Source organism: Xiphophorus hellerii, chromosome 4 (assembly GCF_003331165.1).
Source record: "Xiphophorus hellerii strain 12219 chromosome 4, Xiphophorus_hellerii-4.1, whole genome shotgun sequence".
Classification (NCBI taxonomy): Eukaryota; Metazoa; Chordata; class Actinopteri; order Cyprinodontiformes; family Poeciliidae; genus Xiphophorus; species Xiphophorus hellerii.
The window spans coordinates 6,452,784-6,480,342 of record NC_045675.1 but is presented as its reverse complement, the minus strand read 5'-3'; the positions used below and the strand labels follow the sequence as shown (position 1 = coordinate 6,480,342).

The 27,559-nt window shown below is 38.4% G+C and overlaps 1 protein-coding gene across 4 annotated transcripts in view; it reads left to right on the top strand.

Moving 5' to 3' along the window:
• Positions 1–26,587, top strand: part of shf (Src homology 2 domain containing F) — a 104,093-nt gene extending 77,506 nt beyond the window's left edge. For 2 of the 4 annotated variants that reach the window (XM_032560326.1, XM_032560327.1), the window contains 3 exons: positions 15,405–15,579; positions 15,678–15,797; positions 23,531–26,587. In XM_032560326.1, coding sequence (XP_032416217.1) covers positions 15,405–15,579; positions 15,678–15,797; positions 23,531–23,717 — 482 coding nt within the window. In that variant the 3' untranslated portion in view covers positions 23,718–26,587. Of the gene's footprint in view, positions 1–5,729; positions 5,877–15,404; positions 15,580–15,677; positions 15,798–23,530 lie in introns of all 4 variants that reach the window. The other 2 variants (XM_032560325.1, XM_032560324.1) reach the window with 2 other exon arrangements.
• Positions 26,588–27,559: the final 972 nt, after the last annotated feature.

The following is a 27,559-nucleotide window of genomic DNA, read 5'->3' as shown; positions in this document are numbered from 1 at the left end:
AAATGGTTCAGAAAGCGCAATTAGGAATTCTAAATATAAGGTAATTTAAATATCAAAGCATAACGTTGCTCAGAGCACAAAACATATAATTATACTGAATAGATCTGCCCTCATAGATCAGGCACATTGTCACCCGACCTAGAATTCTTTTCAATATCGGGAAAGATACAGATATTAGGACACCTCTAACAAAACTATTAAGAAGAAGATTCATATCAGGCTGGACAGGAGAAAGGAAAGAGTCAGATGGGCAGAAAAGCTCAGATATTGGATGATGGAAGAATGGAAAATGGGCCCAGTCCCAGTACTAGTTTTTTGTATGCGACAGAAGAACATCTGTTAGAGTCAAAACAAATGCAAAGTCTCTAAAAACAGGGGATTTGACTTTATAGGATTATTTGAAACAATGTCTTAACTTCTTAACTTAAAATCTCTTCTGATTACTGATGAACACGTTCATCCTTTACATTAAAATCTATTCTGTTAATTCACAATCTTTTAGTGTATTTTTCGTGTAAATCAACAGTTGTTTAAAAAGAAATGGGCAAGTCAGACAAAGAAAGGGTCTCCTTGCATCTCTTGGCTTGTGTGTTTTAGCCGTAGCTATGTAGTGTCAGCCACCCACAGATGTGGACACCCTGCCTTGGGAAATCTGACCCTCAAAATAACAGAAGTAGGACTGAACACTGATACCTCATCTGGCTGTCCAGGGTCCTTTACATTTTCATGCAGGAGATCACAGGTCTTGGAAAAAGAAGTTTTACTGTTTTTTAGTGAACCTTTACGAGATTAACGACCCAGAATTCTGAAACCTTGAGTTTAATGTTCTAAAATAAATAATTGATTCAGTTACAGTTCTGCTTCAAATCATTTCAGCAGAGGTGTAGCCAGCTGTTTTAGTGGCTGCTGTGGATCTGTTTCTGTTTGCCTTCTCCGATTTCCCTCAGCGGTGTCTGTCAAAGCGCAGCCCTGGCTTCTCCTTGCGGCTTGTGCTGCAACACCCTGCTGATAACCTTGCTGACAGCCCTCTTTCATGAGCCTCAAATGTGTCCTGCCGTCTTCAGACCGCTGCCACTGGTCTTATCTTCACTCACACACATTGGCCACACACAACAAAACTGCAACCATCCCTCATGGAGCACAGAAGCAGGCAAGGCTTCGCCAGCTTGACCCACATGGAGGCTCTGGCTGGCCAGCTGTCAGTAACCCATCTTTTGTCTTCTCTATACGGAAGATTGGGGGTTAAAAGCTTTGCTGTCCATTCATCTCTATCACCTATTTGCCTGCGCCTTTTTCTTTTTAATACAAACACACCATCTTTCAAAATAGATCTACTCTGTGAAAAAGAGTGGGACCGAATAATGTGACGGATGCGGTGTGCAGAGAATTATGAGGTGGCATTTCGGTTTCCCCGGAGCATTACACTGTTGTTATCTGTAATAATTTAGGTGCAGATGGGAAAAACACGTTTTCAGGAGAGCCGGGTTTTGTTTGCAGAGCTACCCTGCTCATAGTGTACGGCATAAACATTACCATCTTCCAGCTTGTTGTGAATATGCATGTAATTAGCCAACTAAATTAAGCAAAACTAGACTGAATGCCATTGGTGGAAACAAGCAGAGCAGATGATTTATGGTGCTGAACTATTTAGACTGATGGAGTGTCATGAACTAATGAAAGGCTCTGGTAAACAAATACTTAGCATTAAAAATAGCTTGTCTTCTGAAAGAAAAAGAGAGAAAGTAGCAAATATTAAAAATCATAATTTTAACTATGCTGAACATTATAACTAAACAAGCGAGACACATACAGCGTCCCATAGATTTCACGAGGCGAATATTTCATGTGCTGCCAATTTTGTGCTTTCAGTTTGAATGACAGGTGCTTTGTTGATTCAGAATCAATAATCTGCTTTGGCCCTTTTGTCTATAGAAAGAGTTATTTACTAATGTGGATCGGGGATTATGTAGATGAGAACGAGGCATATCGATCACAATGCAACCAGATTAGATGGCTAGGCAGACACAAAGCTTTTATGCCACTTTTGGAGGCACTCATTTTAATTTTTATTATTTATTCGTATTTTACAGAGGAAAACTGACGGTAAAAACCCTCCAAACTCCGTAAGGGTAGTTCTAAAGATGTGCCCAGACAGCATTAATGAGTTGTGCTACCCAAGTAGTACCTAAAATTCCTCACAAAGAGAAAGCTGTTTATGACTCTTGTGTTTTGTTGCATTGTGTCGTATTATACCCACAAGCTGAAGACTGTTTTTGGGGGTATTTTATGTTATAGACAAACTCAATGTGGAATTGTGACGCGGAAAGTAATGCATGTTTGTTTTGTTTTTCTTACAAATAAAAACCTGAAAAGTGTGTTTTGGATACTTCACTACAAATCTTTGCCTTCAGAAATTACCCAATTACTAGAGTCAGTGTTTGTGTGAGGTTTCCCAAGGAACATATATCCAATAGTTCAATTCAGTCCATCATCTAAAAATAAAAGAGAGTATGGAACATATTAAATTTGCCAAGGAGAGCATTAAGCAGCCAAGAGGTTCAGGAGCTGCAGAGATCCACAGCTCAGGTGTGAAAATTTGTTGACAAGGCATTTATTAGTGTTGCACACCACAATTCTGTCCATGATGGAAGAGCAGGAAGAAAGCAATTATGTCCTTGTGAACGCTGCAGTAATACATGTACAACAAGTGAAGGCCTTGAGACCTTCAATACTACATAATATATAAAAGGTGAGTCGATCTGATTTTTATTTAAATGGAAAAAATTGCATTAAATCAATTTCATTAATTTTCATAGTACTAAATGCAATTATTCAGCTGTGCAAACAATCGAGTCTTAGCTACTTTCGCCCACAGCATCTCCTCATCCCCACAGTGAGGCTGCAGAGTTCAGGCAGCTTTCGGCTCCCCAAACAATTACACGCTAATCTGCAATGTGAAATGAGAATTGGGCTTTTAATCTCATAGCAAGAGAGTCCCCTACTTCACCACAAAATAGAGAAAGTCTTATTAGGTATGGAGTTTCTGACCTTCTGCTGCCATTGCACCACCACCCCATACATTTCCCACCAGTATAGACAGCAAAAGATCTTTTCCTCCAGCAACCTATTGGTAGATTTTCCCCACGACACCACCAGCATAGCTATTTAATTGCTTGTCAGATTGAATATTCTCCAGTTTTCCCCCTCCCCTGCAATATCAGCTTGTAGATATTGCTTTTCATTATAATATTCAGGATAACCATACTGGTGCATTTTCTTGCAGAGTAGAAAACACACAAATCTATAACATCATGTTTGTGCTTGTACTGAAAACCAACCAGTGTACCAAATCATATTAAATGTTCAGGTAGACAGTAAGGTCTACTTGAACACAAGTGATGTACAGTAAATCTGTCACATTGATCTTTCACATTGTTTTTACACCAGGGGTTCTCTATTTTTTTTTTTTTTTAGAAGCACCACCTTTGTAGATACCAGGTACCTATATCTTGTCATTTTAAAGCCAAAGTACTTGGAACTTATTTAGTTTGATGTTATTTGATGAAAAAATAAAAAGGAGCAATAATACTAACCAATACAGTATTGGTTAAAGAATGAAATCGTTCACACAAAAACACACTTGATACTATATCACATTTTTGTAAATATGTCTAAAAGCAGAGTTGTAGTAATAGTTTTTATTTCTAATAGTTGTTAGCCTGGTCATTGAGCATATCAGTTAACAAATCACACTGGTTTTACAACTTGAAACTGTAACATTTTGTGTTGGATCTGTTGTCAATGCTCAGTCATCGATGTAACATCAAACGTAAACTGAAGGCAGAAAAAGCAGCAACCATCCTTCTTGGCTCTCTCTTTTTTACTTCAGTTTTTACTAAGAGTTTTTTACTGCACTTCTTCAAGAAGAATTATTATTACCTCTACATCTCAGTTAATTTGTTCTTGTTTACTTTGCTAATTTATTTTGAACACTAATGACAGACCAGCAGTATTGGAACAATGGGATTAGACCTCTAGCCAGGGTGCCATCTCACACCTTCCTAATTTATTGAAAATACTTTAATTCTTTTACATTTGACTCTGGGAGATGGTCCAAAGAAGGGATGGTTGGATGAATGGTGTAATGTGGGGAGTTGCTTAATAGACTTTGTTTTTATGGCGTAAAATATACAGCTTTAGCTCACCCTCCAGCATCACCTTCCTTCACATTTAACACTAACAGAATACACAATTTGAACCCTTAGTAAGAAAGATTACAATGTAGTTTTGGATACGCTAAAGATTTTCACAACTTGAGTGTTGCAACTTTTAGACCACAGATAAAACACCCAGTGCTCCACTGCTACAAGATTAGTGCTACTCAAACGGCAACAATTGGCCTAATAACATTTCTGCATCATGAGCTGTTGGACCGACAAAAGTGTGAACTAGTTTGTGATTAATACAACTTTTAAGTATTTGATTAGTGGCACTCAGATTACTAAATGTGTCCCATATTGTGAGTTTCTTTAAATATATACATAAAAAAGTGACACAGTTAAAAGTAACTTTTTCTCTGTACTGCGCAACACTGATTTTTACATCCCACCCTTTATTTTGATAAACTCATGCTTCCAAAATGGAGTATCAATGGCAATATTTGATCTTTTATAAAATATACTTTATCTTCTCATGTTGAAAGCCACCAAAAAAATACATGTTAAGAGAGGAAACTGTGTAATAGATTAAATAACCCAACCAGGAGCAAAGAATTTGCTACTGGAATATGTGTGTATTTATTAGTCTTACCTTCTGACACAGACATCCTTTGATGAAAGAAAACAAAAATCTTCTCCAGCATCTCATTTATTCCTTATTTTCAGCCATTTAACAAGTGGCCTTACGTTGGAAACAGATGGGCTACCATGAGAGTGCTCGATTTATCCTGCTAATGCTTTGTCCAGACATGAGGCATACATTATCTTGGGGGCAAAAGCCTGTGTAGTGCCCAGTGCATGGATGGATTAGTGTGTGGTGCCTGACAGTGATAGATATTATCTACACTGCTCTTTATCTTAATAGGGAGGCCTAAATTCAGAATAATAACACAATGTCTGCTGCTATCATCTGTGTCTTGCACTTTTAACCCAAATTCATTGTATTGCATGTTCTCTAGAATATTGAGCTGCCTTTTATCCTACATTATAAAATAGACCTTGAAGACTATTTTTAACTTTATCTCTGCTCATGCTAAAATGGTATTCGTAATGGCTCTCATGGATTATCTTTTAAAAAACAGGAGATTTAGAGAATGAAGAGTGGGCATTATATACCAACCTTTCAGTAGTAAGTTGGCTCTAGCATAAAGTCAGTTTGGTTATTTCTCTGAGTTGGGATGTAACAGAAGGACACCAAGATCCATTTTTGTGTCTTCAAGCTGAGTAACAATATCATTTGTTCTTACCTAGATCTAATCTTACTTTCTTTCCGGTCCTGCTGCATTCTTACCTTTTCTAGTCCACAGGTGCTGCTGATTCTTTAATCATACTTTAAACCTGTTCTCTTCCACACGCCTCCACCTTCTGCTCGTCTGCAGTATTTCTAACTTACTTCTTGTATCTTTTTTCTTTTTCCTCACTTTTCTTCTATCATTACTTCCCTTTCTTTACCTTTTGTTGCTGTTCTCTTTTTCCCCCCTCCATCTCTTTCTCCTGTGGCGACACTTGCAGTAGAGATTAAAGTGATCAAGGACCTACCATGGCCGCCTCCTGTTGGCCAACTCAACACCAGCCCTCCCCTGGCGGAGGAGCTCGAGTCTCCTTCCCAGACAGCTCAGCCGTCGCCCGGACCGACGAGCTGTGACCAGCACCACCATGGTGGGTGTTGGTGTCCAGCACATTTCCCATTAATTGCCTTCACCGTCAGCCTTCTGTGTGTCCATTATTCCATTCATCTGTACACTCATTTATTTAGTTTAGGAAGTAATTAGGTGGCACATAATATATTTTTCATTTGTTTTTTTATTTGTTTGGTTTTTTTTACTCAGGCTGCTGACAGATCAAATTGTGTTGTTTTTTTTTGTTGTTGTTTTTTTTAATCAAATATCAAATTTGATTTCCCTCAGCCATAGCAGTAACTCAGAACCACATCATTGCATCACTATAAATGTGTCAGTAAAACACCTCTGTTTCATCCTCAATATGAGTGAGGACCCACTATTTAACTTCACAAATTGCATTCTTTTAGCAAAATTCAGTCATCTTAATTTAATTACACTGAGCAATTAGCAGTGTTTAAAAGGCAGTTGTTTCTTTCCACTTTTGTCACTTGCTTGGTCATGATGAGGGATTGCTGCAAAATTTAGCATTCATCATTTGGGTCGTCTTCCTCAGACTGATACTTTTTTTGAATAAATGCAATTGAATTTGATTCTCTTTTTTTATTTTGTATTGGATTGGTTTTTGGATATCAGTTAGACTTTTTCACTCGTAAAGTTCCTTTATATTGCATTTATGTGAATTGGTGCTTTGTAAGTAGACCAAACTGGAACCTGGGTTAAATTCAAATCCCAATAATTTATTTACTCTACCTGATAATACCAAGACAGTGATGTTTAAAAACTGAGTCTGAAATTTCAAACTTTGGGATAGGTTGTATTAAAGTAAATAGTGAAAAGGAACAGTGATCAGAGTTTGTTACACTGCTAATTCAAAATTTTTATTAATGTTGAACTCAGTTGTTTCCTACTTTTTATTGTGTTGAAATTTGCAGACCAATGGAAAACCAACTTTAAAAGTGGTTCTCACATTTTGATTTGTAGTCTTCATGAGTTCCAGGCGAAAGCGATTCTTTCCTCTGGCCCAGTTCCTAGTTGGTCCTGAGAAAGCACAATTTTTTTTTATTATTTATTTATTTTTTTTACTGCTCCAGGGGGTTGAGAAAGCACAATTTTTATGTTGCTGCTGCAAGAGCTTGGCTATGGAATACCCCAAAGAACTGGTACTAAACAAGCATTACCATTAGAACCAGTTTGTTAGGAATGCCTCCCCACGAACAACTTTAATATTCTTCTATTTAATTTCTGAACTATGGGGAGAAATGACAAAAATTGTCAAGCATGTGTAACTTAAAAAAAAAGGTTAATGAGGGAGAGTAACATTTCCCTGCTAATGGTGACTTACTGAAAGAGTTTCAGATGCACTGAATAATTTGGCTTTAGGTATTAGCACTGTAATGATTGCACTTTTCCATCTGGATTACATGTGGCAGAAAATCACTAACTGCTGGGCAGGTTTTAAGATGAAGTCTCATTAGTTTTAATTGTGCTGAACTGCCGTCTCCATGCGTAATTGGCTTTCGTTGTGACCCCCATTTCCTCTTGTCAACATACTCATAACCGTCCCAGATGTCCCCCTGACCTGCTGTTCTATACAAGTGGATGACTAAAGGTAAAAAATAAAAACAGACTCCTTCACGGCAATTTTAGTTGTTGACTTATTCATCATCATAATGGACACAGTTGACAAGTACGTCACCTATTTTTAAGAGACAGGCAGTAGTTGATATTGGGAGCCCCTGCACAGGGGCTTTAACTGCTTTAATTATCCAGGGGAAAGAAGGATATGTTTCTGAACTAATGCCAGGAATGGGATTTTCCCCAAGCAGAGTGGGAAAGCTCAGAGTGGGGCCATGAAAAAGGACACCGCTGTGTGCTATAGGCGAGGACAGGGCGAGGAGCTGATTTATGCCCACAGATCCATGGGAAACGCTCCAGTTCCCCGAGTGATGTGAGGGAGTTTTAGAATCCCGTCCTGTAAAGTGATCCTCTCTCCATCCCAGAAAGTGTGGCCCCACTCTACATCTTTCAGGTCAAAGGTCCATGTGTCAGAAACACAGGGGATTGAAAGCTTCAACTGCTGTAGTGAATATATTTACAATAGGCTCCATTGACCTTAGAGTGCTGGTAGATCTTAATTTCCACACCAGAACATTAGACATCCATTAAACATAGAGTTGCTTAAATTCTATGGACAGGCTCAAATAACGTGAAGATTCTCTGTGTGTTCACAATAGTAGGACATGTTTATTCATAAGGATCTTTACCCAATTCTAAGTTGCTTTACACACAACAAAAGATGGAAGCCAAAAACAAATTAGGCATTTTTGAAAGAAGTGTTTTGATATTTTAATGCAAAGTTCCTAGTTCTCTGTCTCAGTCTCAGTCAGGAAGTGAACAATTTGTTTTCCTATTATCTGAGCTTGTCCCTGAATGTAGGGCTAGGATGTCCTCACTTGAGGGTATGGAGTCTCAGAACCAGGGACAGGATGGAGCATTAAGGATGTTGTGTAAATCAGGAGCATCATCAGTTGATGAGCATCAATTACCTCTTTTAACACATGTAGGAGACATAATGCCAACAGAGCAGAATTTTGTCAGAAGCATCAGATGTCGTGTATTTATTGACTCATTTTTTTAAAAGGCTTTGGTTATTGAGGGCTTTAAAGGTTAGCAGGAGAATTTTAATTTACATTAATTAAGGAATGGAAAGCCAGTAAATATACTACTTGATATATTAACTTAGGCAGGATTGGATAGGAAAATGTGGTGAGTTCTGTTTGTAGCAGAGTTTATTAAGGAGATTGATGGGCAAAACATGGAAAGTACTGTTCTAGTGATTGGGTCAGGAAGTGATAAATGCATGGATCAATGTGTTAGTAAAAGAAAATAAGCATAAAAGGTGGAGGAAAAGTGGTGAGGTGAAAGCAGGTGCTTTTGGAGATGTAGCCCATGAGGTGGCTACTGAAGATGACTTCGAGGTTGTAGTTATGTGAGAAATGGGTTAGCATAAACGTCAAGTGAATAAGGCAGAAGTTAAGATCACGTTTAGTTGCAGATTTTCACAAACTTGTTTATGTCAAAATTTTTGTAGTTTAACCAGAGTATGTTCGTATGTCAGCTTCGTATGTCTTTGAAGCGGTCGGTGAAAAAAAGACTTGCCTGTGAAGGTCATGGATTTAATTGAGATGCAGATCAATGGAAGCAGAGTTTAAGATAGCGAATGATGTGAGCAATAGGGACAATATGGCATTATCAAAAAGAGAGGACCAAACAAAAAATGTTGGGGAACACCGTTAAACAGAGATGTCATGAACTATAGTCTGTTAGACATACATAATCTGAACTGGGAAAGAGCCGAGCCGGTGAGGCAAGTGGTACGTTTGTTAGTTTCAAAGGTTGTCGTAGGGACAACGAGAACGAGGATGCTGAGGAATTCAGTAAGAAAAAGGAAGTTGATGATTTGGTGATTTTTAGCAAGTGCTGTTATCTCTGGGCTTTAGATGGTAAAAGAAGATTGAAGATAAGCTAAAGACAATTGAGGCAAGATTATTTGAGGACAGGGTTGACGACAATGGTTTGAGTCAGTCAGTGACAGACACATAACTGAATGAGGAGTAAAATGCTTTCAAAATTTATAAATGCCATTTTATAATCACTTTGTTCTAACTGAGATAAGCAGAAGAACAATGTATTACAAGTCAGCATTGTCAGTTCAGCCTCATTATCTAGACTGAAATGCAGATTGCCACAGCAGATATTAAATCTACATATAAATTGGGACATACTTGTTTGAGTATAAAAAGGAGCTAGTCTACTTTGTTTTTGTATGAAATAATTATCCACACTTTGAAGAGTTTCTCTTTCTTTGCTTCTTTTGTCTTAGATGTCTTTTTAAAAGTATTTGAAAGATACACAGGTTTTGTTTAAAATGTATAAACTAGCTTGAAATTTAGAGACTCGTTCTTTTGTCTGGGAAAACTTAATTAGAGCTTTCTTTTGAAACCTTCCGGAAAGAAGAATAGATTTTTTGACCACAGATTTAACATATCGATCAGAGCTCTTGAACTGTATTATTACCTTTTATCAAATTAGTCAGTTTTTTCAGTACCTACTACCTTATTATTATAAAATTAAACAGTGGTTATTTTCACATTCTTTCTTGCTAAATGAAAAAAATTTGGATAATCTTTTTTGCGTCTGGAAAATTCCGATGAGTTGCAGACCTGTGAATTAAATTCCACACATCCAGTCTGTAAAACGTAATTTTCACCTTTCAATGAAGCAGTAGGTGACACATGTCGCCCCTCAGAGTAGTCATCCTTTTTGATAGGAGTATCATTAGCAAATGAGAATTAATTAGCTGGCTTAATTAGATACATTTGCTCGGCAGTGTGTGCAGCTGGGGATAAGGTGTCATTGCTTGGAATCAGCTCTAATCAGTGTTACTTTATCTTTCATTTGGCTATCAAACAAAATTATCAATTCCTAGTTTCATGTAACAGTGCTATGCAAAAGTATCTATTACTAGATTTTTTTTTCTACATTTTGCCACATTTTGCCATTAATTTCAAAGTATTTTATTGTGTTTTTATGTGACAGACCTTGACAGCATGGTACATAATTATAAGTTGTAAACAAAACAACTCTTGACAGATTTCAGAGCCTCCATTTGCTGATCTTATTTAAATCTTATAGGCTATATCTCTTTAGGATTTGCATGTTCTAAAGCTGAGTAGCACAATGCCTGGAAAATTCATAAAACTGTTATGGAGATATGGCTTGTAACGACCGTGCATTTTTCAGATTTTTAATTCTTCAACAAATGCCTGATATTTGGAATATATAATGAAATGAAATATTGCATCCAATAAGTAAGTCCTTTCTGATTGTGACACAATTGCAGTTACTGTGATGTTTATATCATATTGTGCAGCTCTAATATAGAGAAGTTTTTGCCCTTATTTCTTTTCAGAACTCTTGCAGCCTGTTGCAAGAGTTTTTCTTCCAGGATTGCCATCTGTGTTGTTCCATCAATTTTTCCAGCAACTCTGACCAACTTTCCTGGCTTGCTGATGAAAAGAATCTCCACAGCATCATGTGGTTTAAAGTGTTATATTTTGGTCTGATCTAATTAGAACATATCCTTCTTTATGTTTAATGTGTCGCTTATATATGGCTTGTGGAAAACTGCCTACAAGATTATTAATAGCTTTCTTTCTACAGTGACTTTCTTTTTGCTTCATTCTTCCATGGAACTCACGTTCTTGGAGACTAGTAGTTGTTCTCTCAACAGAGTTTCTCGCATGACCTGTTGACCTTTGTAATTTCTCTAGTTACAAAGGTAACTTTGCAACTTTAGAGATTTTTTTTTTTTTTTTTTAGAAAACCATGTTTCATTTTTTGTTCTCAAAATTCTGCACCATTTCATGTGGGCCTATGACATAAAATACCAATTTTGTTGGAAAGTAATAAAATGTAGAGCGGTTCAAGAAGTTTGACTCCTTTTGCAAGGCTCTTCACTTCTGTATCTAGTCTGTTTTAGCTGGGGAGTCCTGCTGTGGGACACATTCTCATTGTTCTTGTGGAAAAAATTCTATTGTGCTGAGCTTTGTTTTGCTCTGTTGGGTAATATTGCTGTGCAGATTCCATCACTGAAATAGCCTTTTGACATTTATGTTTGTGTCCAAATAAATCAATTTGTTGCTCCTCACCAATCCCCTCTGCATTGTGTATATGTGTTTTTGTGTGTTTGGGTTCGTGTTTCTTCGTGGGATTCTCTGAAGGGAGATGCGTGTTTGAAGGGGACAGGCCTTCCAGCCATCAGTCACCATCTAACTGACAGCTCAATCTGATACACAGATTCCATTTGCTGCACTTTACAAGCAGCAGGTCTGATAACAATCCCAGATACCCTAACACATTTCACTATATGTCTTAGTGTGTTTATGGGATGACGCGTGTGCATGCGAGCCGGGGTGTGCATGTCTTCATGCACCCCCGCTGCCCCGCTCTTAAGGCTGCCTCCGAGGGCTTTTGTTCACCGGTGAGCCAATCCCCCTGTCAGTCTCCTGTCGGCCATGTCTCGGACGTTGCTCTCCAGAGAAAGAAAAGGGAGTTGGTCTCCCTCGCTCCTGCTTGTATTCGACCTCAAAACATAATTCTTCAATCGTCTGAAGCTGCCCTAGGTGAGATGGCTGGCAAAAGAAGCAGACACGAGTCCATTCACACTTGAGCAAATATAATGATCGCTTTTGTTTCGTTTAGAGTCCCTTCAGAATAACGCTTTCTTCTGGAAGTATGTAGGCTCATACTTCCAGAGGGGATTCAGTGCTGACAGGTAAGGTTGATTGGACAAATTCCAAAGAGATCAAGCCTTTAATACAACTGGAGTAAAAGACCAAAGTTTAACCAAGGTCAAAAGGAAACTGTTACAATTTGGTAAGAAGTAGCATAGTGTTTGTAGAACAGAGGAAATGTGAAGAATTGAGGTTAATCAGAGTTGCAATGCAGAGATGGACTATGTCATAATACCGAGATAACCATATTCATCTTCACTGAACTAGTAAAGTTCAGTGAACTTTACTAGTTCACTGAACTTTACTAGCCTATAATGGTTTTCATTTCCTCTCTTTAGACCAACACTCTGAAGATAAAAGAGTAAGAGCTCCTTTTTTACAGTCCATTTTCCTCTTTCTGTCACAAGCAAGTGTTAGGAGCAAACAGGGCAAGAGTTTCCGAGTGTTTGCCAGAGGGTGTTAGATGCAGAGATCAAAAGGGAGGGTGACGGGAAGCAGCAGAGGAAGAGGTAGTACCGGACATATGCAAACAGGAAGAACAAAATTGAAAGCGAAGGAGTGAGAGCAATTGGCTGCATCTTCATGTTGTGATCTGTCAGCACTGACAGGGGCTGAGTGGAGCAAACATGCATCTCCTGTGTCCCCTCGGTCAGTTTCCATGGAAACGCTATTTCTCACCCGAACACATAAACTGCATTCTCATCTAACTTTCTTTATGTTTTCAAGCAGTCAGCCCGGGCTGTATGAAGGAAGGGGATAACTTCAAAATCTTTTCGTATTTACTTAGATGCAACAGGGGCCATCATTTGACTGCCTGCAGTTGAAGCATCAGACTGGAGAAAATTGGAGCTGCAGCTCATACTCCTCCATGGGTCCGAGGTTAGACCCACAATTTACCCAGCTGTCATGCAGTGGTACAATTTGGCTCTTGTTGTAAGACTCAGATGTAGCCCTGTAACGAACAGAAGTGCAGAGGCCAAGATAACAATCAGTCATTTGGAATAATCATTTCCATGAGTTTATGTTTGGGGAGATGCATCAGTGAGCTTAAGGCCAACGAGTTCAGTCTGGGGTTGAGTGTGGAGGTCAAGGGGGGCCCCTGGTGGTTGAACGTGAGGTAACAGCTGTCTTCCTCAGCAGCCTGACAAGACAGTAGTGACAGTAGTAATATTTATTATTGCTGTAAATAACAGCAATAATAAAGAAAATGTATATTTATGTCAACTTGTTCATAACCTATTTAAAACAGAATTAAATAGATGTGTAAATTCTGAATAACAATGAAAACTGCTTTTAAGTGTCTAATTTTCACTTTTTCTTTACATAATGTGTCACTTTTTAACCGTAATCCTGACCAATCCTCCTAGGCTTGCTAAAAATGATACAATGTCTGATTATTAATTTTTTTTTATTGCCATCCCTTTAGGTCAGTGTAGACCTTAGAGTTGGACCGACCCACAAACTGCCATGCAAGCCAATCCTCTCTAAGTGGACTGTAGAGTCTAGACTGATGTAGGGCTGTCTCCATCGATGTGCTGTTAAGATCTCACCGCTTGTCTGTCTGAACGTCAGCGCTATGTTCCGACAGGATAATGAAAACACAAAATGCAAGACTGACCATGAGTGACTAAGAGCAACAAAATCAGACATTGTCAAGTTTTCACTACATTAACCATCTCCATCCAAACCTGAGTGCCTTCAGCCTCAGCCTGAGTGCCTTGTGCCAACAGTCCCCACCTGACGCCGGTTGTGTGTCTGATGCTAGAAGCCTCCTTTCTCTTATTGCTTGGGAAGCGTGTCAGTGGCTGCAAACAGTTTAGTTTCCCCAAACCTTAGGGTGTTTTGACATCAATTATAGTGATGGATGACCGGGGAAAAGCAGCTGAATCCCTCCCACACACAGACACAGCTTGACCACCTCTCATGATCACCACTTCAGCCTTTGGTGCCCAGTGTTTCAGGGAACCTTCAGCCGTATCTTCTTTTTTTTTTCTATCTGTAAATGTTATTTTTTCTTCCGTCCGCTTCAGTGAACAAACCTGCATGCCTTTCTCTCTTCCATGAGTTGATTTGGCTGAGAAAACACCCGGTATATACTCTGGCAGTGATGTAATGAGAGCAGGTCACCTCAAGCCCCCATCTGCCATCAAACAGTTCCCTGTGGCCTAGCCAGGGGAGCGCTTCATGCCTGGAGCTGACCGTGGGAGTTTGAAAAGCCAGTTTAATATTTAACTTGTGGAACTTGCATGTGTGTATTGCTGTTTACTCATATGAACTCTTCAGATTTGCTTGTTTGCACATTTACATCTACTAAAGCAGCAACTGCTCACAAATACTGTATTAGGCATAGAGGTATTCATGGACACATGGAGTTGTTTGAATGTTTTGAAGGAAGTTTGTATGTGTTTTTTTCTCTCTCTCTTTCTCTCTCTCTCATTGGAATGTGTGCGCAGACTGATTTATGTGTCTTCCATAGTGTGTACATGTCCTTCTGTTGGATGACTTACACAACGTGGATGTGTGGGTGTGTGTTTGCGATAGCACAACCATGGTTTTTGTTCTCACAGATTTACACTGGTGTAGTTTGACAAATACATGATGTCGTAAGCCTCACAAATACCTACTGCACATAAATGACCTTAACTTGACTTCTAGCTGGAGTAGAGGCAGCGGGCATGGGCCAGTATGAGACATTCATGGTATGATAACCTTGAGTAAATATGAAGTGGTTTACTCAAACGCTTTAAGCAAAAATTTAAAACACACTTTTATTTAAAACAGAAAAGCAACTGAAAAATGTATTTCAGATGCTACTACAAAACATGACATATGGATAAGTACAGCTTTAATTTTGTTATTTTCTGTTATTGCTATGTTTACATTATGATTTTGATGTATTGATGTAGAAATATGGAGTTAAACACTCAAAATGAATTTATTGTTTTTAAAAGCTTATTGCATAGAATGTTGTACCCTCTTTGCTGTTATATATTAAGACCAGTTAAACAAGCTAATTTTAGATGCTCAATGTGTTGTGCTATCTGTTTAGGTTACAAGCCTGCAGTTGGCTTCTCAAAAAGCACACTACTTGTAGCTTCTTTAATGAATTTCAGGAACAATATAAGAGAAAATTTCATTCCCTAGCATTTTAAAACTTTGTTAGGTCTTTGTACCAATCCTTGGCCCATGTCTCCTATACATTTTTTAAATTTTTATTATATATTTAAGCTACATAAACCTTTTCTTACAAAATACTTTTTTCATTGTAGTTCAGTTTGATGGAGTGGAAAAGTCTCGAATGTCACCCACCAAGGATGGGAAAACTCGCCCACTGCAGCGACATTCCAGTGGCTGTTTGGTCAACACCAAAATGACTTCACTGGACCACAGCAGCTCCTCTCTCGGGGAACGTATTGACCCCACGATGCCTCTGGAAAGCCAGTTGTGAGTGTGATTTTTGTTTGTTTGTTTTTGTCTTTATTGCAGTTTTTTTTAACCTTGCCATATTTTTGTTCATCCTTCTTCCCTGCTGTTGGATCCAGTTGGTACCACGGAGCCATCAGCCGAACAGATGCAGAGTCTCTGCTCAGGATGTGCAAGGAGGCCAGCTACCTGGTTAGAAACAGCGAGACCAGCAAAAACGACTACTCCCTCTCCCTTAAGTAAGAACAACACATTTCTCCACCAAATAGCAAACTCTAAACAGTACTTCCAGTTTAAAGATCAGTCTAGCTTGTGATTTGTAAACTGAAGACATTCAAATAAATCTGATACCAGCAACATGTACTTACTAGACTACACATTCAGTCAATGCACTTTAGAAGAAAAACATGTCCAATTGATTTCCAATTAGAAAATAACACACACAAACACACACAAACACATTTATATATATATATCTATAGATATAGATATATATATATATATATATATCTATATATAGATATAGATATATCTATAGATAGATATATCTATAGATAGATATATCTATATATAGATATATCTATCTATAGATATATCTATATCTATATATAGATATATCTATATATAGATATATATATCTATAGATATATATATAGAGAGAGAGAGAGATATATAACAATCTATTTGGTTGTGTTTGTGCAATTAATATTTTGTTCATGTTTAATTAGAGATTTCCTATTGTCCACTGCTATTCAGAACATCTATAGTGCCAGATTCCCATGTCTTTTAAAGAAATTTTGTGGTTTCAAATACATATAGTCTAGTGGTTTTAAAAGGATGGAACATTATATCTACATTAATTTAATTTATGGCGTCTATTACAACCAATCTCTTGCTGTAAGAGTAAGTATGAAATGACAGTGGAAAGTAGAGCAATACCTAATAGTGAACAACAAACTCCATGAAAATATCAATGCGTCCCATTTTGCATTCACAAAGGGATGCTTTATTTGAACAGCTGCATTAATTCAGGTGCAACATATTGAATATTTGGCCACTGGGATGCCCTTTGTGCCTAGGTCTGATATAGACCTTAGTGGCTAAGGTCAGTGGTAACATTGGAGTGATCAAAGAGTTTTAAAAGGCAAACTTAGGTTACTAAAAAACACAATCCTAATTGCAACATTGAGCAATAGTATAGCAACTCCATGTTTTTCCAATATCGTGTGTCCCAAGAATGCCTCCTTTTGAAAGGAAGCAACCTCCAGCAGGACCTGGCTCATTGTGAACAACCATCTGTTCAAAACAGCTGGTGGCTGAGAGGACATCACAAATAAGTTGTATACCTGTGGTCTGTTGTGTTGATGATTCTTACATTTTGGATGGAAATAATTTCACCCTTCAAACCTCTTTCTTCCACCTGCTGTACCTCCTGGTCCTAGTCTGTCCTCCACATCACCTTTGTTTCCTTCATTTCACAGCATCCTCTCCCTAATTTGCTGACCTGCCCAGTGCCCACAGCTTGGTTACCGGTTAGCCTATTGCTGGTGACCCCCTACTCTTTGATGCATCCTGCTGGGGGTTAAAAGGAGCCTCTTTAATTAGCTTAGACACAAATGTTTTCTTGGGGAGAGGTTATCTCTGTGTCAAAGCCCCACAGAGCAGTCACTTTTGGTTTCTCTCTATAAGCTAATAAGGACAAACTGACATGGAAACATATCCTGAAACTTTTACCCTCCAAAGCTTTCGAAAATAAACATAAACAGCATTCTTAGTGGCTTATGTAGTTTTTTTTACATGCCACTGTTGCTATCTGGGTTACTTTCTGTTGCACTGAATGATCATCTGCTTTTGCTTCAGCGGCTGTTTGTTTTCCTTCTATAACTACTGATAAAAAGATGAACAGACTCCTAAAACACAGATTTGCTGCCTTTCTGAGCATGTCTAACTGGAAAACAAGCTGAAAGATCCAAACATATGTAATGGTACATACAAGTAGGCGTTGTAGGGAGAAATGGATCTTACTTTAATCCCTCTTCTTCTGTCTTTTTTTTTTTTATCTTGGCTCCATTTATAAAGCCTGACCGGAGGAAAACTCTCAGCAGGAAATTAGGTGAACTTGTATTTCTGTTTCAGAAATGTACAAAGAAAGGAATGAGATCTTTGAATATTTGAGCTTGGAAAAGTGTGGCTGTGTTACTTTATAAAATGTAGATGAACCCTGTCATTCAGCAGGCTTATACAACTGAATACTTATGGGAAAATACATGTATATATGGAAAAGCAGGTAAAATAAGGATTTTGACCTTTTTATTTTCCAAGAAAATAAATATTCATAGTGTTGGAATTACATTCAGATTGTAATGTTCTCAATATTCTTAGGGTTGATGTATTTCTGCACTCTCAGAAAATTACTTTGCATCACTCCTTAATAATATCCTGTCCTGTTGGAAACCATGCATTGCCATAACACTGCCTCGACATGTTTTACAAAAGGATTTGTGTTCTTTATGACTTAAACGCTGACATACATCTTGTTTCATTCCCCTAAAGTATATTGCTATTTTTACGAAGTTTTAATTTTCTCATGGACTTAGTGTGTTTGAGACTAAGTCCAAGTACTGTTCTCACTGTCTCCAAAATCTCGATGGACAGTAACACTCTGAGTTTGCCCCTTACATTTATCCATGTATTAATACAGAACTGCTAATGGTAGGATCTAGATTTACTGATTGTCTTACCTAAAGATTGGAGTTTAAAGTCTGCTAATAATATGGGTATAAATCCATATAAATCCACTAAAGCTAAGACACAGAAAGAACAGACATTCATTCAGTTTCGATAAAGCTTTTTCTTTTAGTAATAATTATGAAGCTACCAAGAATCCATTCTCCCCTTTGCACCATAAGAATGAAATACAGATGAGCTAATGCTCTGGGTTTTACAGCCGCAAATGCAATATCAGATTGCAAGATTATAGGATTTACTGACAAATATGTGGCAATTTGTGGTTGTTGTTTTCCCCAGACCAATTACAACCAGGCAGTAAGAAAAGCTTACTTCAGTTCAGTTCAGTTCAGTAAGTTGTAAAAAGTATTCACATCCTATGACATTTTCTTACATTTGGTCAGGTAAAATCAACAAACTTCAATGTTTTTTTTATTGGAAATTTATGTGATGGACCAAAACAATAAAGTACATGACTGACATAAAAATGAAATGACACGTTTTTTGTTTATCTGTGTGGCTTGCACTTCTATTCATCACTCCTGATGAATATACTTTCTCACAGCCTTACAGCTGATTCTGTGATCTTTATCCTGCAATTATACAGTCTGACAGTTTAGGTGAATTGCTTAAACCAGGAGAGTGTGTTGGTACTAGCAGTGCTTGTAATATTGTTTTTTCAACACACCCTATTTATACTTCACCGCCTTTTTATCACAGACTTGTTTGATGTATTTTGTTTTCTCTATTAACATATTTGTTCACTAATATTCTCTAGCAAACTTTTGAGGTCTTCATAGAGCTGCTGAATATATACTGAGAATAACTTTCACACTGTTTGATTCTGTTAACTAATCTTCTGAAAGCAATTGGCTGCACCATAGTTTCTTTAGGCATATGAGAGGGAAAGTGGATGAATATAAAGATACACCACACTTTTTCAAATTTTATATTTATTCTGCTTCACCCATGTTGTACTGTGTGTGTTTGGTTTACACATAAAATCCAGTGAAAGCACATTAAAGTTTGTGCTTGTAATGTGACAAAATGTGGAAAAGTTCAGTGTGAATACTGTGTGACTTTATACTGTACTGTACAGTATCTGAGCTCCTGGGTTTCACAGGGAAGCTTGTTGTGACCTTGACTTCAATCATGTGAAACCCAGAGACAGATCTGACTCGATGGAGTGACAGGTGCCACCACCCTAACAGGCAGAGGTGGCTCCAGGTTCAGCCTCCTCACACATGCTCCTGCTGCCACAGAAAATGAGCGGAAACCCAAGGTGAAGAGCCTCCATGTCTGAGGTCACTGAAAAATGTATGAGGCCATGAGGTGGCACAAATGTGCATTGCATTATTGATAAGGACAGGCGTCGCCAAGACCTCCTGCCTATTCAGCTATTTGGTCTAAACAGAAATCTTTTTTCTCTTTTTTTTAAAAGTACTCTACCCTTTTTTCTGCTCACCTTCCCTATACCATTTCCCCATTTTTTCTTCCTTTGGCATGTTTGAAACATTTTTAAACCCCTCACAGGTTTTCAGAGCGCACCATTGTCCCATTTTTCACATCATAAAACAGATTTGTGCAGCTTGTCTCAGCTGTCTAAGTGGAGAAGTTGTTAGAGAATCAAATGTTTCCAGTTGATTCTGTTTGATGTCAGCTTACAGACGTAGAAAAGCTAAATTCAGCTGGTAACAAAAAACTTGCATATGTGTATGTAGGCCAAATTCTCAGAAAATTTTAATATTACATAAGACCAATAAAAAGGGATTTTAATACAGAAAAGATGCCTTATGTCAGTGTTCTCTTTGCCACATTAGTCCAACAATCACTGACACCGTCCATAAGGACTGTTAGGCACAAAATGTCACTGATACAAAAACTGTGTTCAGAGTGCTGTATCCAAATATATTAATGGAAAGTTGAGTGGTAAGAAAAAGTTCATCCATACATTTTTCATTAGGACCTTGAGGGAATTTAGAGAGACCATTTAACCTAAACTCCATCCAGTAAATACCAGTCTCTTAGTGCTGTGCCATGTATAGTGGAAGAAAAATATGTTAGAAAAAGATGCACAAACAAGAGGGAGAACTGTACTCTTGACGGCAAACTTTTTTTTAAATTAACAGCTTAAAGGAGATACTGATTTCATTTTCTAGCAGCACGCACCTCCAATGCCAAAAGTATCAGTACTTTGGTATCTTTGTACATGGGTGGCCACCAAACTCGCCTGACCAAAACCTAAAAGACAATTTAAGAGGAAAAAAAGCATCAGATGCAGCAATGCAGACAAACTGAAGGTCACTATTAAAGCAATTTGGCCTTTCTTAACACATCAACAGTGAAACTGACTAGTCGCCTCCATTCCATGCCATATTGTTGCAAAATTTTATTAAAAAGGAGACCTGAATAGGTTTTGAGTGCATATACAGTATGGCACATAGACATAATTTTTAGTACACTGGCATTTCTGCATTATGCAATGTTCTAATTTTCTGAAAATCTGGGCTGACTGTTTTTTTTTTTCATTGGATGTAAGCCATAATGTTTAAAATGAATAGATAAGCACTTTGTCACTTTGTGTATAATGAAACTAAAGAATGAGTTTTACTTGTTAAATTTAATGTCATTTGTTGAGATACCTGTAATGAAAACATCCAGTCCTAAGTTGTTATTAAATAATATTAGTGACTAATAGCTTGGCATGGATCATCCCAGTTATTTTATGATTTGTCCACATTTGAAATAATAGGCAGACAATATCTGATGCCTGAATAAAAGTCACACGGGGTCATCATCATTTTGGCTGATGACTTCTCAGTTTCAGCTGCTGTGGATTCATAATGCAGAGAGCATCATTCACAAAGCAATCCAATATGCTGGAGGTGGAGATAAGCTGTCAGGCTGTTCCTGCTATGAGTGCCGCTCGGTTCAAATCAAAGTCATAAACCTCAATAAACACGACAGCAGACCTCCCTGGTGAGATTCATCCTGATTACACAAATAGAGGGTCCACAAACACAGGAATATGATAACGCTACAAAGGCCTGTCAGCTCTAAAAACAGCCCCACATTCATTTTATCAACAACACTGCTGTGTCCTGGTTTCTGTCTCTGCTGGACCGTAACGTGATAAGGAGCTCTGAACTCCAATTGGGAAACCAGCTGGGAATCTAAAAATGCTGCTATTGATGTGTTTGCCTTTTTAAGTGTGGTTCTGAGTAACCTAACACCCTCCTACCAGCGCAGTGTTCATGCTGAAGATTCATCAAACGCATTTTACAGAGCAATTTTTTTTTCTTAAATAAGTGTTTGCAGAATCATGAAACTGGAAAGAAATGCATTAGGGGAAGCATTTGTCCCATTCTCTTCAAACTGCGATGAACTTAATGATTGTGCTCTGAAATGGGAGCCAGAGGGGCAGTAATGGAGCAGTCTCATAGTTTTGTTTACTTCAGTTTGTAGCTTAGCAATCTTGCATTTCTGACTTGCTTTGAAATGCTTTGTAGATTTGAAATATACCCCCCATTCAGTCTCCATGAAAAGAAACTTGAATCTTGATGTATTCTCTGTAATCTCTGAATTTACAGCAAGCAAATTCCTAAAACTAGAACTGCGCTCATTCATTTAAATCTGTATTTATATATTCTTCTTTATTCATTCTTAATGGTTGTCCTTTAATTGAACTCTGTATATTTTTTCCCTGGTTTGTTTATTAGCATGTAGGAAGGGAGAACTACCGCCAGCTCTATCATGCAATTACATGATTTGTAAAGTACAGACTTGCATACAAGGTGCCTAAAGCCTTTTCTGTGCTCCTGTTTGTCACAGATAACACTATGTGAATATGTATGTAAATATAGCAGGATATATTGGTGAGTGGTTACAAGTAAGAATGTTGTGTCTTGATTAAATAAAAAAAGGAAAGTGGTTATAAATCTTATCACCAGGCTTGACAGCTACGTTTTGTATTTATAAACCCAAAAACAGAAATATGTGCCTGTTTGATGCTCGTATAAATCAATCACCCATTCCTTTTTTCTTCATAAATACACCATATATCTACTATTAAAGGCATGTTTAAGGCACCTTAAGCATGCCTGGTCTGTAATCTTACAGTAAAACAGTGACATTCCAAGGGTTTGATATCCTTCAATAAAAATATATCAAATTCACAATAAATAAATTTTAAATGGTCTGTTTAGCAAAATTTAAAACATGCATAACAAATTGTGTTTCTTTTGTTTAAAAACCTACAAGTAGAAAAAAGGGTGTTGGAGAATTAATTTAAAAGTTGAAAACGTATGACACGACTGAAGCATTTTCTAAGTCTACATAAGCATGGAAAAATAAAAAAATCTACCAATCCTTGCATCTATAGTTTGCATTTTTGATTGCTTTATGAATTATCATAACTCTTATTCCTTTTTCTGTCATTTATTTTCCCTAATACAAATGCTGTATTTTTCTCCCATTGTTTTGTTAAAATCCAGAGCTTACATTTCCAATAAGAAGAAAAAACATGGAGTAGATCAGGCGGAAGTTAAGTATGGTGAAGAAACCCCCATTTCAGATCATGTTAAACAATTGTCATTATGTGCTACAATATGTTTGAGCTTAATTTGTTAGAAGCATCCGATGATTGAAAGAGATTTTATGCAGAAGTGTTGTGCAAGGACAAATTCTCCTAATGCATATTTTTGCTGCATATAGGAAACATTTCTGTATTTTACTTCACTAAAGCCTAGTGTTGCATTACTTAACACCTCCCACGCTGCTCAAAAAACTTTCTATTTTTAGGGAGCAGATTACTGGCACACTGTAAAATGTATTGATCCAAAGCTCCTGGCACACTGGGGACTTTTAATTTGCTGTGCTTTTATTGCTGTAGCTTAAGTGATTTATCCAGGGGGTTCATCAGCCCAATCTTTATGTGCTGCTTGAATTCTAGGGACCTTAAGCAACCTTCCCTTTTAGTCTGTGCCCCAGGTGGCCTTGACCTTATCAGAGGTAATCCGGCTTTTAGAGCATTGTTATGTTTTGGATATAAAAACAGAAGCAGGTGCCAATCAGGAAGAGATGTTCCACAGAGAGCTCTATTCTTTCCATCCTTATCTCATTAATGTTTTAAGCCATGAATGTATGTGATTTATTTCTAATCTCAGTGCTGGGCAGTCTAAAAGATGTTCTGTTGTGTACTTGCTAACGGTTTGTGTGTGTTTTTTTCCCCCTTGTCTGTGTCCAGGAGCAGCCAGGGCTTCATGCACATGAAACTGTCACGGACCAAGGAGAACAAGTACATCCTGGGCCAGAACAGTGGCCCCTTTGATAGCGTACCTGAGATCATACACTTCTACTCAAGCCGCAAGCTGCCCATTAAGGGGGCTGAACACATGTCCCTGCTGTACCCCGTAGGCATCAGGACACTATAGTGCTGTGGGGCATGTGGCAGGCGTCCAACCCAACGCAGGACTCACTGGGCCCGTCCTCATGCCTCTGCGCTTCCCTTCCGTCTGGGCTGAAATTACGGGATTATGAACATCAGCATTCAAAACTGCTGATTCTGACTCACCTCACTGGCTGACGGATTCCAAACGGGTTTCGAAGGCCACTTTCATACTATCTCATACAAACAGACTCAATATTCCAGATGTTTTTATTACTTTGTTGTGTTTTATTTATGCGGACGTACTCATATCGCATTGGAGACTGATTATCTGATGAGCGTCATTTCGGTAATTGTTGAGCTGAGAGCTCGTAGCACTTAACACTCAAAGAAAAGAGAGGTACAACACATCATTGGTCACTAGGGTCAGTCTTTTCTCCTAAACTATTGTACCTGTTCCAGCTGTTTGAGCATCTCATTTGGATAGGCACTGTTGTTGCTTTAGTTTTACTTCAAAGGGGACTTGAAGAGAAAACAAGGGCGACAACATTTATGATGCCTGTTGCACAATATTTTCATCAGACCTTGCGCAACAACCCAGATATTGAATAACGTGACCGAGTATGAATCCCCAGCTGCGGGTAAACAACAGGCCTGTGAGCTGAGCAGACTGATATCTCTATGTTGTCGTAGTGCATGTTGTCTGCTATCCATCACTGAGTGGGTGTATCACGCCAGTGACAATGTAAGTACCACGATGGTGAGACAGGCAGGAAAAGCATGATGGATGGGTCAACTAAACTGACACAGTAAAATTGGCCAAGGCTGGAGACTGGAGCCTGTCCAAATGGACCAAATTATCCCCCCTACCCCTGCGTGGAATGGCTTTGCATGGGGGAGAATGAAATATGCCTGCATTGTCTACCTCAAAAAATCAATTTCATTCCCCCATCTGCAGATCAATAGGTACAACGGGATTGTAGACATCGATCTGCTCTCCCTGTGACATTCCCAATCACCTTAAAACTGTGTCATTGGTTTTAGGAACATATTTTTTTCTTTCTTTATAAAAATGATCAGAATTATAAGAACAAGCCTTTTTGTTTCAGATCAGGAACTGTATGTATCGTCACTGTTATAAATACTATGTGATGTCAGTAACAAATGTTTGCTTAATGCCTTATAATGCATGGGGTCAAATAAGTCCGCTTAGATCAGCTAATTTCCCAATCCTGCTTTCAGCGATTGTTCTGTGACTGTTATTTATTCTGGGTAATTATTACCGATGTTTTTCCGCTTCAACCTGCTCACCCTCCTTGTTCTGATGGAATCTTGGGGTTTTTAGGAACTTTGCTTTTTTTGTTGTTGTGTCCTGTTCTGCTAAGTACACGCTTGCCTCTGAGACACATGTCCAACAAGGTTGTCAAGCACTCACCCACCCACCCGGCCGACATATCAATCACAGCCCTGCCTGTCCGAACCATTTGAACACCTTCCTTCAGCCGATCATGCTACCACTTTGCATTAAAACCTTCAGATGTCCATCTGTACACTGTTTGAATGCGTAAGAGAATGTGTTCACATTCAGTCTAGCCCTGCTGAGACCTGATTACTGCTTGTGCTCAAACTTTTCTAGATGTTAGCTCTTTGTTTCACCTCTAAATTCTAAAAAGAAGCATTTAAGGTGATTTTTTTTTTTTTTACTTTTGTTCTGTATCTTTTTAGCACCACAAAGCAGCACTGTTAGGATTTTGGTTCAATCTTTCTACTTTGTCCCTAACCAATAATCATTCTTATGACAGATGAAATGGATTTAAATCCATTTGATCTGTTAAAGCGTGACATCATAAATGCAGTCTAATACGCATGTTTCAAATACTGTACAGTGCTTTAATGAGTACGTAACAGCAAAATGGTTTAGGCTGGAAATGACCCAAGATATCTGAAACAATTTATTTTAAAAGTGAAATACAGTTTGGCTTTCACCATTACTCCTGCTGTGTGCTATGCAACTGTAAACTGCAGTCATTAAAAGGGGAAACTGGGTGGAGTTTGTGCCTCAGTGAAAAGCGTATGATGGTACAATAGGTCCGGCAGGAGGAGGAGGAGACGTAATCGGAAGAGTGACCCGGTTAGAGGCGTAGGAAGTGGGCAGACAGACGTTGCATTCTGAGGGTGTCTCTTTGTGCTTTAATGAGGAATAGTATGTTGTCATTGTGGACCTGTGTTCTCTTGAGAGAAGATATCTGATAGAAAGCTAATTTTAAAATAAACTATGTATCGTGTCTTTTTTTGTCGCGAATGTTCAGGGGTTAGCAGATATGATTATGATAGAAGTGGCTCTTTATTAAGTTCCTGCTGCTGATGAGTACTACTCTACTAAAGGAAAGAGCCCATGTATGATGGCAGCACTGCCTGCTGAGAGGCCTTAGCTTTGGGAAAAAGGAAACTAGACTTGTAGTGGAAGAGTGCAAGGGAGTCGGAGGGAAGGGAGTTGTGATGAGGGGGAAGAATGTGCTGCAGTCAGCAGAGACATTCTTAACATCCTTGTATTTCTATTATGGAAACCTTAAAGAGCCCCTCTCTCCATCGGAAGTGTCTTAAAGGTTATGTGTGTGTGTGTGTTGAAAAGCTGTTGTGCATGCATAAAGCCATGAACTGGGTGTGTGAATGCGCGTGTGTGGCTGCGTACATCAGCCATCGACTCGCCCCGGGTCTTCTCTCGTGTTATTGCTTTATCGTGGTAACGTGGCATGTCTGAGTTTTCCTTGTGTACATTTTCGTGCCACGTATGTATGCACTAGTGTAACGCATCTCTGTAAAGTCCCCCATGGCCAAATGTATATACTGAATGTATTAAATGGGGACGTAGAGGCATCATGGTGCAAAATAAATAAAGTTGGGTTTATGAGTTTATCGTGTGCTATGATATTGTGTTTTTCCTGTCTGCACCCTCACACACCAACATCAGAAGAAAACATCATTATTTTGTGAGGAAAAAGCCTCCTCCAGTATCCCTACAAGCACTGGTTACCATGGTGAAGCCTCTCAATATTTAGGGAAGATGAACTACTGTTTGATTCAAGGACAGACTCCAGCACCAGTATTCAACCACTTGTTGTTTATTGATCCTTGTTGCTGCCAGGTTTTGCGATATATCCAGTGCTTTGCAAATGTTTGTTCCTGTTGTGATCTGTTTCACAAATTGTCACATTTCAAACAAGTCTTCTATTTGGTTTTAATGTGTTAGACTAAGGCAAAATAGTGTGTAACTGAGAGGATAGAAAATGTTTTTTTCACAGTACCCCAAACTTATAAATGCCTTCAGAAGTCTCCCAATTGGTCAATAGATTGTGTGTTATTTATTCTTCTTATGAATCCTCTTCAAAGAAGCATAATAGATTCCGGTAAAAAAAAAAAAAAAAAAATTCACTAACTGAGTAGTGTTAAATGCTGAGATGCTGAGTAGTAGTGAGACAAGGCTTTTAAGTTTTGCTTATGAATTTCCCAGTCTACAACAATGCTAAAACAAAATATCCAGTTTACTTTAGCAATGCAGCAGCAGTATTTTCAATACATTCATTTGTCACCAAACATAGCCCCACTGTTCACCTAAAGGCTGGCAGTTTAGCGCTCATTACAGCTGAAGGCAGCTTAAACAGTTAAATCCCTTGCCTCCTTCTCTGTGATTGCTTTTGGAACCACTGCATTGTGACGGTAAAGCAGTTTTTACCAACACATTTTGGCCAGAACGCAGCTGGCTGACATGCGGAAGGAGCACACGCAGGGGGCTGATGAAAGCATCTCGAGTTCTGTGATTGTTGGCAGAAACCTGTGCTGCACAAACCTCAAAGTTGGCTCTCACAATAACCCCAGAATTTCTTTGTT